Here is a 13,329-nt window from a genome sequence, read left to right as displayed (position 1 = left end):
TCCCTGAGATTTGATAAAAAAAAGGTGCATTAGCGGTTAATACGTTGTAATTAGATAAGTTATTTGGAATATGACGGAACAAAAGACCAATGAAAGGAAGAAGAATGCACCAAAATGCAAGTGTTGGACCAAACGCTGGTGGGTGTTTCTTGTTGTAAGTGAATGCAATGAAAAGACCCGGAAATAACGAATAATGAGAAAATTCATTTATAGACATTTCGTGCTCATTTCCAAATTTATGCTTAGTTATTCCCAATCATCCGGTAACAACAGGATGATCCCAATCTCCTTTTAGTAATAGATCTTTTTGATATGTCTCAGTCTCAGTGGCAAGGAAGAGAAAATGCATCGAGTCATTTATCAAGAAAGTGGACGAGCATGGCGGTCCCTATATCTCTGAGGGGTGTACCACTTTTTTTTCAAGTCAGCTTAAGAGGTTTAAAAGAGAAAGTCACTCTCCTTATTCTTGGCTAGTGGAATGGAAGCAAGACTCTTTCCTATCCACTTTGCCGAGGGGAGAGAACTAAAAGATAACTCAAGCTAGACAGAAAGGTGCAAAAGTCCACAGTTTCTTAAGGATCCTGTAAGCAAGTAGGTTACGATTGTCATTTAGCTTCAATTTCTTCAGTCTCACAAGCGGGTCCGCATGCAACAAAAGAAATTGTATTTTCCTACTACTCCGACCTTGCCCTGAAAGGATAAGGAAATTGGATAAGAGCGAGAGCTAGACTGACTGTTGGTCCAATGCTAGTGGAGGATTCAGACTGAGGACCCCCTGTGGCGGCTACTCATAAGAAGATGAAGGATTGAAAGAGGACTGATCACCCCTCTGATTTGTGATCTTTTAATAGAAAGAAAAAGCCTTCTCTCAGACTTAAAGGTAAATGAAAGCGGGATTTTTTTTCTCTCCTCTAAGCTAGCAGCAAGTCAAGTAATCTGAGAATGCTGCCCCCAATCCGTAGCTGAGGACGAACTCAACTCATAAGCTTTTTTTGAACCAAGCACTTGCTGTAGAAATGAAAAACCACCCACTAGAAGAGGCTGGAACAACCCATAGAAGTGTAGGGGCTGCTTCAACCAGGCGTACCCGTATCCATTGATTTACCTCCTCTAGAGAGTATTGAACTTTGTGACAAATAGGTTATAGTTACACTCCTTAACTCCCTATTCGCGAGATATAAAAGCTAGCTAGTAAGAAGACTTTCCCTTCTTTTCTGAGAGGGTGAGAACTTGAAAGACTGGCAGAGAAAAGGAAGAAAAGCGGCTAATGCTATCTAAATGATTATTTCAAAGTTTACCAAGTTCGATCGTTCACGAGACAGGGGACTCTTTTAAATAAGACAGTGTATGGCTGCGAATAAGTCTATTCGGCAAGTCATAGAGAAGGACTGGATATAAGCTATTCCCCGGTTCTTCATTGGATCCTTTTAGTTTCATATTACTTTTTGGAAGCAATCTCATAATAATATGTATTAGGGACAGCATTTAGGATAGCAAAAGCTTTTTTGGAGCAAGAGGGATTACCTTCCAGATTCTTTTGTGATACCCTCTGTGTCGCCTTCTCCTGGATGGTCAGCCCAGTGTCCTGAATCCTTGAGCTCTTCCTCATGGCTTTGACTGGTGACTTACATTTCATCTTATTTGCTGCTCTCTTGGTCCTTGGATATGATGTCTTCTGCCACTCTCCTTGGTGGCTATTCTCCACCATCTCGGTCCCCTCTAAGGTCAGCTGAATCTGATCAGTGGTTGTCTCTGCCTAATCCACCAAGTGTGTACAAGACAAGATCTTTGTCTGTCACAGGTTCTCCTGCTGCTACAAGTTGATCAGACTGGAATTTGATCCTGCGCAGATAATCTTGAGCAGTCTGGGATCGTTTCTTGATCGTTTGGATCTGAATATGCGGCTCAATTATTTGAGCATTTGTCATACAGCCAAGACTTCCGGTTTTTTTTTCATCCATGCCTATAAGTATAATTATCTTTTCCAATCCGAGTGTTCCATCGGACTTATTCCATTTGCTTCTAGGGTCCATTTGCTTCTAGGGATAGATAGGGCTGGAGTCGTCAGTGCTAGAATGAAATGTGAATGAGAGCATAGATTGATTGTCTCACTGCATGTACGTATAGTAACCGGTTAATAATACTAAGGGTCCCTAATACTAATCTCGACATGAGAGGAACGTGTCCTCTCGGCCTTGATATATACTAACAAATATGGTTTTTTTCACTCAGACATGAGAGGTGAGATCGATTATATGATGGAGACAGATGGAGGAGCAGAAAGTGAGAGATTGTGGCGTGAAGCACATGTAAGGTGTACAACTCTTGAGACGGATGCATCGAGGTGCCGGCCTGTGAGAACGCTCGTCATAGCGTTGCGCCATAATTTTGTGATGGGTCTTTCATTTTAAAAATAGGAGTTTTTCGGGTCTAGTTTACCGGTCCGTCAATAAATGCGTATGAAAAGTGAAATAGTTGATGTGATGGATGTGCCCGGTATCGATCAATGAAACATCGGCTCGACGCAGGATTTAAATAGAACGAAAAACATCGTAAGTAGTAGAGGGATAGGTACTTATTCCCGGCCAGCGGTATCATTGCTGCTCCCCGCCTAATGCGGATCATTGTGCAATGCTTATGTGAAATCTCAATCCAAAAAATATTCGTTTCGTTGGAAAAACCAACGCCGACGTCAAGATCAGTCTCCTTTCCTTTCAAAAGTGAGCGAGCAGAGCTGAAAAAGATGGAGTTACCTGGAGATGAACAAATTCGATTTCATAACACAAACAGCACAAAGCGTCTCTCACGTCCATTCTTTTATTTTTAATTTTTCCCAACCTGCATTGGATCCGCAGCTTGTGAACCGGCTTTTGGAAGGGGTGGAGGCACCTACCTTGAAAGACATGAACCTCCTTTTAAAAATGTATGGAATTGCGACCGGAAATACACAGGCTTTGCTTTTTGAAATCACAAAAATGGTAGAGTCATACATGCAGCAGGCAGAATTGGCTTTGCCACCTGCATACGATGTTACCTGGTTTTGTAACCAGTTTCTGGGCGTGGATTCTTTCCCGTCTCTAAGGGAGACTTTCGCAGATTTACATTTCAAGGGGCGCGAAAGCTTCACTTGGAACGCGGGCTTTGTTAATTTTTATAACGAAATATGGAGGGCCGAAGACTCCCCGCCAGGTAGCGTTGTAAGTGCTTCGAATCAGCTTTTTTTGGAAACCCCATTGGATCAATTTGTCATTTACCCAATAATTGATCTTCATGTGGGCAAATTTTATTTTACATTTACAATTTTAGTCTTGTATATGCTGCTCACTGTCGTTTTGGTCGTTTTTCTGTTTTTTGTTGTTACGGAAAAGGGAGGTGGAAAGTCAGTGCCAAATGCATGGCAATCCTTGGTCGAGCTTATTTATGATTTCGTGCTGAACCTGGTAAACGAACAAATAGGTGGTCTTTCTGGAAATGTGAAACAAAAGTTTTTCCCTCGCATCTCGGTCACTTTTACTTTTTTGTTATTTCGTAATCCCCAGGGTATGATACCCTTTAGCTTCACAGTGACAAGTCATTTTCTCATTACTTTGGCTCTTTCATTTTCCATTTTTATAGGCATTACGATCGTTGGATTTCAAAGACATGGGCTTCATTTTTTTAGCTTCTTATTACCTGCGGGAGTCCCACTGCCGTTAGCACCTTTCTTAGTACTCCTTGAGCTAATCACTTATTGTTTTCGTGCATTAAGCTTAGGAATATGTTTATTTGCTAATATGATGGCCGGTCATAGTTTAGTAAAGATTTTAAGTGGGTTTGCTTGGACTATGCTATTTCTGAATAATATTTTCTATTTCATAGGAGATCTTGGTCCCTTATTTATAGTTCTAGCATTAACCGGTCTGGAATTAGGTGTAGCTATATCACAAGCTCATGTTTCTACGATCTCAATTTGTATTTACTTGAATGATGCTACAAATCTCCATCAAAATGAGTCATTTCATAATTGAATAAAAACGAGGAGCCGAAGATTCTAGGGGGCTACAGCTGCGCTTTTGCAGCACTGAACATGGTTCCGGGTACTCAAGATATTGCGTGGTGTTTGGAGAGGTGCAGATTGTAGATTCCAGCCGAGAAGACAGGAAAAGATAAGGATAAAGATGTCATATATCTCAGAGCTAGATCCACTTCGATGAACAAGTCAGAATTGCCTCAAAAAAAATGGAATTGGACGAAAAAAAGCCATTTCAGCTTCGTTATCGATTAGTATCAGTGGAACATCAAGATGAATGAGTTAAACTTAAGTATCAGATCGACCCAAATTGAACAAATGATAGCTCAAGATCATGTGTTCATGGGAATTGAAGAGGGGAGAACGAAGCAGACATCGAACGATTTAATCTATTTCTCGTTATCGTGAATTCGTCATCAAATGGAATCGCCTTACGCGGTCAATGAACTCATACTAATGCAAGGACTGCTCGCAAGCAAATTCGGAAATGAAAGAAAGCATCCGAAGACAAGCAACGGATTTCGCGCTCATTCCCTTGCTAAAGCGCATACGTTTCTTGCTCCTTGTACTTGTCTGATCAATCACACTGTTCATTAGTTCACTTGATTTTTCGTCGATGTCTTGAACCGCTTACTAATCACGTATACGTATAGTAGGCCCCTTCGCCACTCACGTCTGGCCCGTCTTTGGTCTCGGCTCACTTCGCCCGCTCGCTCATGACTGGTAGTAGTTGTCTCTATGTAGTAGTCGGCCTTTGTTAAGCTTCGCCAGAAGCGACTAGTCGCTTCCCGAATGCCTCTTTCTTGTACTAATTAATGTGTATGGTCTAGTCTTTCCAATGCCTCCTTCCTTGCCGCCAACGCACGCTAGATGGAGAGTAAGCAAGCTACCTTGCTTGCATTGCATTCGTTAAACGGTAGCTTCCGCGCCCTTCCTGCCTGCTTCAATTGATGTGAATGATCGTGTCTTCGACATCAATTTCAGTCTGATTAGATATGTCATTGAAACAAATCTGTTTTGTCTCTGTTTTCTTTTCGGATGATGAGGATGAGCCAGCCGATCCTAACATAATTTTGGAGGAGCCGGACGACGAAGCCTCAAAATCAGATAAAGATGTCTCCGACGCGACCGGACTTCCACTAGATTTTTATAGGGGTCAGGAGGGAAAAGATATGCAGTTTTCTATCAGTCCCAAGCAGATACTCCCCAGCTTCCACGGTCCGTTTACCGAGGAAGAGATGCGGGAGGACCCAGGCCCAGAGCAAGTTGGGTTGGGGTATAGAGCCGTAAGCGTAGTGGGGGTGACAGAGGATGTGCTCGTACGGTTCATAGTTGGGTATGATATTCTCGTGGATTGTTGGGAACATCCTCTATATTCGAAATATGCCTTTCTAGGAGCATTATGATCTGCAGCTCAAATGTTCCCTTATGAAGTCTCTATTGGTCTTATTCTTATTGTGCGCCTTGTGAGCACATTTGGATCCGCGAAGGCAATCGCTCGGATCTTCCCCTAACCCAACCCGAGAACGGACCGGAGGGAACCGCAGCATGAGGAATGTCCGCATCTCGTCGCAAGGCTCATTTTGAGTTTTGGGTCATAGGGCGGGCAGTGCAGTCCGGGGCACAAGGGTCCTGGTACTACCCAGGTGCGAAGAACCCGGAGGCGACTGCAATGAGCAAAAATGTAACTCACCGGCCTAAACGACGAGCAAACACTCGAACGTGAGAGCAAGGGATCACCCAACGAATGGACGAGCTCCAAGGAGGGAGGAGAGAGGGAGGAAAGAACCATGCTTTCAGAGAAATGGCGGTCTGAATCCACTCTGACAAAAGAAAATAACAGACTAAGCCGTGCCGTAAGGGGGGCATTCTCCACACGGGACGGGGCCAAGGCCTTCATGTATGGGTGACAGATCGGCCATAGGAGTACTCCGGGATATACACCAGGGCAACTAATGTCGAGCATATGATGATGCCGCCCGTTTTCATTTCGTGAAAGTCCCCGGCAGAGGAAAGGGCTGTAGGTGATGGCGCGTTCTGCTTCTTAGGGCGATGAAATCGTTCCTATGGGATCGTGCGTGGCAGCTGGTATAGATGATGATGAAAGGCGGTCCGCTTGAACCGGGACCTATTCTCATAATAGGCAGCAAGCAAAGCTAAATAGGAAAGGGGGCGACTGATGACTGCCTTTTTCGTCAGAAATCAAAAAGGGTGGAATGTGGAGCTAATATGGCTGGCTACAAGTATAGCCAAAGAAAGATGAGACGAGACGGACTGTCAGAGGACGCAGCGGGACTACCAGGGGAAAGCCCGCCCCCGCTAGCTAACATAGATATCTATTCTCGGTGCGCATATTCGAGATTTAGAATCTCTTTCCGACCAGGCCAGGCCGAATCGGGCCACCACTTGGGATGGGAATGGCTCAGCCCACATGCATCATTTGATGAAAGCACTCCAGTCCAGTCGCCTCCGATCAGTGGCTTGTCAACCACCGGACCATGCTCCTCACCAAATGCCCCTGCGTTGGGGCAACACAGCACATGACTTGTTCGCTCAAGGACCACACCCTCTCGAGAGCAGGATGCCGGCCGAGATGGAGCGCCAACCTAGACTTTCCTTGGGCTTGCCTTGCCCCAACATCTAAATAAAGGGCGGGCCCTGAAAAGGAAGCAGTGACGCCTTTTCGACGAAAGCTTAGCTTGGTAGGCGCAGCTTACTCACCCTACTCCCTTAGACAATGCAATGCTTTGAACACGAAAGTTTGCAGTTCAGCCCTCTTCTCCCATGCAGAGTCACAGGCAGCGCCTCGGATAAAAGCACGGACGAGCCACATGCAGGGAAACTTGCACGTGTGGTTTTGGCCGGGGACCCCGGTATACTGTACTAATATGTGTAGGTCCCTGTAATTCGAGTGAGATTGTCATGGCGCAAAAGCAGATAACGTGCCCGATCCCTTGTACCCCCGGTCTGATGGGGTACGGTCCGGAGGTAATTTGGCAGGGGTGCGTCGCGGTGAGATTAGAGCGCCGCGTGACGCACAAAAGCTAATGGCAATCTACATCGGGTTACGGACCGGCGATCAGAGGTGTTGTGGTCTGTTGGTGCTTGTTGGTCACGCGGCGGCTGGCGGGTCGCGATCCATACGCGGCAGGACGACGGTGTAGCGGGATTGCTGATCGCTGCGAGTGGCGGCAAGACAGAGCTCCCGGCGGCTGCAGTCTGTTTCAGCCCGGGCCGCGAGGAAGGATGAGCGCGGGCAGCGCAGGACTCCGCCTGGGAGAGCTGGCGGCCATCTCGGCCGGCATCCTGCTCTCGAGAGGGTGTGGTCCTTGAGCGAACGTCATGTGCTGTGTTGCAGCAGGGGATTATGGTGCTGGGAGATCAGACGGAGCTCGATTAGTTTCTGCTAGACGAGGAATAAGGAACATAACCAATACGGGGAACAAGGGAATACCGGACCATATCTGCTTTTGCGCCATGACAATCTCACTCGAATTACAGGGACCTACACATATTAGTACAGTATACCGGGGTCCCCGGCCAGAACCACACGTGCAAGTTTCCCTGCATGTGGCTCGTCCGTGCTTTTATCCGAGGCGCTGCCTGCGACTCTGCATGGGAGAAGAGGGCTGAACTGCAAACTTTCGTGTTCAGAGCATTGCATTGTCTAAGGGAGTAGGGTGAGTAAGCTGCGCCTACCAAGCTAAGCTTTCGTCGAAAAGGCGTCACTGCTTCCTTTTCGGCGCCCGCCCTTTATTTAGATGTTGGGAAGGGCGGCGGAGCAGGTAGATCTAGGTTGGCGCTCACATCAAGCAGATGGTGACGAGCGGTGGAGGTTCACTCGCGGCAAAGGCTTCACGGTGTAAGGCTGCGCAATGTGCCCTGCTGGTTTCGGCGTCGCCACGTCGCATGCCTTGTATCGTCAGGTGATGCGATGTGGAGGGACGGGCGGTAGGTGGCAGGACCACCCACGGGTACGATAGTCTCTACGGCTTGGAACGGCGCCCACTCTCGGATCTGGTCACTCGAGCATGGCTACGCTACTGACAACTCGATGAGAGCTGACGCGGATGAGTGGGGTGCTGGGCGGAAGGGAGATGGGGATCAGGCGTACTAGCCGTGACATGTAGCTGCAGCCGTTGCTCTATCCAACGGCCTATGGGCATTTGGTAGGCAGGCTACGGTCCGGTGGTGTGACATAAGCTCAGACGCAGTCGGTGAGCCACCTGATCGGAGGCGACTGGACTGGAGTGCTTTCATCAAATGATGCATGTGGGCTGAGCCATTCCCATCCCAAGTGGTGGCCCGATTCGGCCTGGCCTGGTCGGAAAGAGATTCTAAATCTCGAATATGCGCACCGAGAATAGATATCTATGTTAGCTAGCGGGGGCGGGCTTTCCCCTGGTAGTCCCGCTGCGTCCTCTGACAGTCCGTCTCGTCTCATCTTTCTTTGGCTATACTTGTAGCCAGCCATATTAGCTCCACATTCCACCCTTTTTGATTTCTGACGAAAAAGGCAGTCATCAGTCGCCCCCTTTCCTATTTAGCTTTGCTTGCTGCCTATTATGAGAATAGGTCCCGGTTCAAGCGGACCGCCTTTCATCATCATCTATACCAGCTGCCACGCACGATCCCATAGGAACGATTTCATCGCCCTAAGAAGCAGAACGCGCCATCACCTACAGCCCTTTCCTCTGCCGGGGACTTTCACGAAATGAAAACGGGCGGCATCATCGTATGCTCGACATTAGTTGCCCTGGTGTATATCCCGGAGTACTCCTATGGCCGATCTGTCACCCATACATGAAGGCCTTGGCCCCGTCCCGTGTGGAGAATGCCCCCCTTACGGCACGGCTTAGTCTGTTATTTTCTTTTGTCAGAGTGGATTCGGACCGCCACTTCTCTGAAAGCATGGTTCTTGCCTCCCTCTCTCCTCCCTCCTTGGAGCTCGTCCATTCGTTGGGTGATCCCTTGCTCTCACGTTCGAGTGTTTGCTCGTCGTTTAGGCCGGTGAGTTACATTTTTGCTCATTGCAGTCGCCTCCGGGGTTCTTCGCACCTGGGTAGTACCAGGACCCTTGTGCCCCGGACTGCACTGCCCGCCCTATGACCCAAAACTCAAAATGAGCCTTGCGACGAGACGCGGACATTCCTCATGCTGCGGTTCCCTCCGGTCCGTTCCCGGGTTGGGTTAGGGGAAGATCCGAGCGATTGCCTTCGCGGATCCAAACGTGCTCACAAGGCGCACAATAAGAATAAGACCAATAGAGACTTCATAAGGGACCATTTGAGCTGCAGATCGTAATGCTCCTAGAAAGGCATATTTCGAATATAGAGGACGTTCCCAACAATCCACGAGAATATCATACCCAACTATGAACCGTACGAGCACATCCTCTGTCACCCCCACCGCGCTTACGGCTCTATACCCCAACCCAACTTGCTCTGGCCCTGGGTCCTCCCGCATCTCTTCCTCGGTAAGCGGACCGTGGAAGCTGGGGAGTATCCGCTTGGGACTGATAGAAAACAGCATATCTTTTCCCTCCTGACCCCTATAAAAATCTAGTGGAAGTCCGGTCGCGTCGGAGACATCTTTATCCCTCCTGATTTTCTAGTGGAAGTCCGGTCGCGTCGGAGACATCTTTATCTGATTTTGAGGCTTCGTCGTCCGGCTCCTCCAAAATTATGTTAGGATCGGCTGGCTCATCCTCATCATCCGAAAAGAAAACAGAGACAAAACAGATTTGTTTCAATGACATATCTAATCAGACTGAAATTGATGTCGAAGACACGATCATTCACATCAATTGAAGCAGGCAGGAAGGGCGCGGAAGCTACCGTTTAACGAATGCAATGCAAGCAAGGTAGCTTGCTTACTCTCCATCTAGCGTGCGTTGGCGGCAAGGAAGGAGGCATTGGAAAGACTAGACCATACACATTAATTAGTACAAGAAAGAGGCATTCGGGAAGCGACTAGTCGCTTCTGGCGAAGCTTAACAAAGGCCGACTACTACATAGAGACAACTACTACCAGTCATGAGCGATAGTGAAGCCGTCAGAGGCAGAAGCTGTCGCTTGACGGACGAAGCCGAGCCGATACGATAGGCGGGCGAAGTGAGCGAGACCAAGACGGGCCAGACGTGGAGTGGCGAAGGGGGCCTACTATACGTATACGTGATTAGTAAGCGGTTCAAGACATCGAACGAAAAATCAAGTGAACTAATGAACAGTGTGATTGATCAGACAAGTACCAAGGAGCAAGCGTATGCGCTTTAGCAAGGGATGACTATGGCGGTGGCCATATCAGCGACCAGAAACCAGCAGGAATTGGCTCAGGGTGTATGCGAGCATCATCAGGGTGAGGTTTGAGCCGGGATCGCCAGGGGCGCGGGAGGGGGGTCTGTGCAGGGCAGCGTCGGGGCGGGCTGCAGGGGGAGCAAGCTCGGCGCTGGGCGCCTCCAGTGGGGGGGGCGGGGACGCGCGGCTGATTGCACTCAGACAAGTACCAAGGAGCAAGAAAACGTATGCGCTTTAGCAAGGGATGAGCGCGAAATCCGTTGCTTGTTCTTTCGGTAGCCTTCTTTCATTTCCGAATTTGCTTGCGAGCAGTCCTTGCATTAGTATGAGTTCGTTGACCGCGTAAGGGCGATCCATCTTGATGACGAATTCCACGATAACGAGAAATAGAAATTAATCGTTCGATGTCTGCTCGTTCTCCCCTCTTCAATTCCCAATGAACAACATGATCTTGAGCTATCATTTGTTCAATTTGGTCGATCTGATACTTAGTTAACTCATTCATCTTGATGTTCCCACTGATACCTAATCGATAACGAAGCTGAATGGCTTTTTTCGGTCCAATTCCATCCATTTTTGTTGAGGCAATTCTGACTTGTTCATCGGGAAGTGATCTAGCTCCTGAGATATATGACATTCTTTATCCTTATCTTTTCCTGGTCTTCTCGGCTGGAATCTACAATCTACACCTCTCCAAACACAAACGCAATATCTTGAGTACCCGGAACCATGTTCAGTGCTGCAAAAGCGCAGCTGTAGCCCCCTAGAATGGTCCTCGATGCAGTGCCTGGCAAGAAGCGAGCAGGCATTAGCCCACCCTACGCAGAGGGTAGGTGGTAGGGCGTGAGGGGCGCGCGGGAGGGTGACGGCGGGGCGTGCGCTAGTTCGGGTGGACGGCGAGTGAGTCCGATCGCATGAGGCCTGAGACGGGTAGGAGTAGCAGCACGCAGACGGGGCTGGTGGTGGGCTGTCGGGGATGTCAGCGGGGACGTGGGATGAGGCCCGCGACGAATCGTGGGGGTGCGCGGTGACAGGTCGGAAGGCTTGAGGCCCGGTGGACAGAGCCACGCCGCAGTCGAAGGGCCGATGAAGGAGGAGCCAGCGCAGGGTGGGCGCGCGCGAGGGGGCGCGCGGTGCGGATGTGCGACGTGAGAGCCCACGAAGCGGGCGGGCCGCGCAGGTTGGGGCTTCGGGTCGGGATGCAGAGGGGGCGATGAGGCACGGTGAGGGGAGCGGCGAGACTAATAGACGTGAAGTTGGCGGGCGGAGTCGAGGCACCGGAGCCGGGGTCAGCTGGCGGACGCGGTGGGGCGCGGGGAGCGCAGAGAGCGGCGAGTAGAGTGGATCGTGTGTGCGGGGGGGGGCTGCCGCGGGGAGCTGGCGGGATCAGTCTGATAGTGGCGGACGCGGGCGTGTCCTGGGCGGGTGTGTGATGTTTTTTAGCTACGCAGAAAGGTACGGGGGACTGCCGGGGGGAGGCTATAAAGTTAGTCCGATTTGAGTGCAAGCGATTGTGAGAGCAGTCATTCAAGGTAAAGTACGCACAATGCAGATCGTCGTGGAACAGTGGAGCTTGGATGGTGGAATACGGTCATAAGCTACACCTAATTGCCGACCGGTTCTAGCATTGACTATAATAAGACGGACAGGGACGAGTTACTACCTCGTATGAAAATTTAGGGAGTGAAGAGGTAACGATCGGTATCGAGAAATAGCATAGTGGGATCCTAAGGCGAAACTTGACCCACGTTAAGCAAAGTGCGTTCTTAGCATGAAAACTAGGACGCCGGCGGTTGAGAGCGCCATGCGAACTATTGCGCCGGAGAAGAGGATACGAACGTAGTCCAACTTAAAGTCACCGAAAACCAATAAGAGAATGGAGCGATGACAAGGGACTAACAGGAGAAGAGGGGTGCCGAGGCGAATGCGGGCCTACAGTGGGACGATTGCGGAAGGCGAACGCGCCGCCCGCTACGGTAATAACAGTGACAACTAAAGAAAATATGAAGCGACAATCGGGTCGTGTGGCAAGTCGTCGGGATTCGACGCGTCAAGCGATCAGGTTGGGAGAGAGTGAGGGGCGCCGCGCCGTAGAAAAATCATCGGAAGAAGGATCTGCACGAACCAGAGCACAGGAGAATGGAGAGTTCAAGATAGTTGGACGGGCGATATTGGTTGGTGTCACGGGAACCTGGAGGAGAGGCCGGCGGGACGTCGTCGCATGCTGCTACGCGGTCATGGCTTCAACTAAGGTGGTACTGCGATAGCGTAGCGCGGGGGGTAGGAATAAGCCGTATGGCAGGACCCTGGGGCGCGAGAGGTTCTGTACGAAGTAGAGAGCCGGCAAGAGAGGCAGTAAAACGGTGATCCCAAGAGCAAGCGGAAAGGGAAAACTTTTGCTGTAGCACTTAATCCAGCTCAGAGATTATTTGTTGACGCGGGAAAAGGCTCACGCATCAAGCCGCAGCGGTATTTATGTCGGCTCAGTGTTTGAACCGGGCAGGTAGTCGCAGGGCACGTATCTGTGGAGAATGCATAACAAGTGAAATCGCCGGTCATCGGACAAGGATTTCGCCAGTGCTGGCTGGACACTCGACTTTGGACAAGAACCCGCACGCAGCACTGATCTACTCTCTATCGGAGCGGCATAGGAGATATAGCACCGAGTATCGAAGTTAGCAGCGTAGCACAAAGGAAAAGAAAAGACGACCACAAGCGCACAGTGAGGGAGTCAAGCCGATGCAGGACAGGGAGACATGAAAGTGTTGAGGAACTGTAAAATAAATGATGTGTAGGCCCAACATCGGAAGAGATCATATTCCGGTTACAATGAGCCAGAGACTTGAGCTGAGCCAAGTGGGGTGGTCTAAAACAGAAGATCCAATGGGGTTTCCAAAAAAAGCTGCATTCGAAGCACTTACAACCTCAGCTCGAACCCGGCGGGGAGTCTTCGGCCCTCCATATTTCGTTATAAAAATTAACAAAGCCCGCGTTCCAAGTGAAGCTTTGGCGCCCCTTGAAATG

General features: G+C 49.4%; 1 protein-coding gene across 1 annotated transcript; it reads left to right on the top strand.

Moving 5' to 3' along the window:
* Nucleotides 1-2,455: 2,455 nt before the first annotated feature.
* On the top strand, nt 2,456-4,088 carry LOC125553662 (ATP synthase subunit a-like). The gene has a single exon (XM_048717415.1). It carries the CDS (start codon nt 2,760-2,762, stop codon nt 4,005-4,007), a length of 1,248 nt encoding a protein of 415 aa, XP_048573372.1. The 5' UTR covers nt 2,456-2,759; the 3' UTR covers nt 4,008-4,088.
* The last annotated feature ends 9,241 nt before the right edge of the window (nt 4,089-13,329 follow it).

This window comes from Triticum urartu, chromosome 4 (assembly GCF_003073215.2).
Source record: "Triticum urartu cultivar G1812 chromosome 4, Tu2.1, whole genome shotgun sequence".
NCBI classification, from domain to species: Eukaryota; Viridiplantae; Streptophyta; class Magnoliopsida; order Poales; family Poaceae; genus Triticum; species Triticum urartu.
The sequence above is the reverse complement of the archived record's forward strand: the minus strand, read 5'-3'. Positions and strand labels throughout refer to the sequence as shown.

Excerpts from the sequence above, each read along its gene's own strand:
- LOC125553662 (XM_048717415.1), top strand. The coding sequence starts at position 2,760 with ATGAACAAATTCGATTTCATAACACAAACAGCACAAAGCGTCTCTCAC.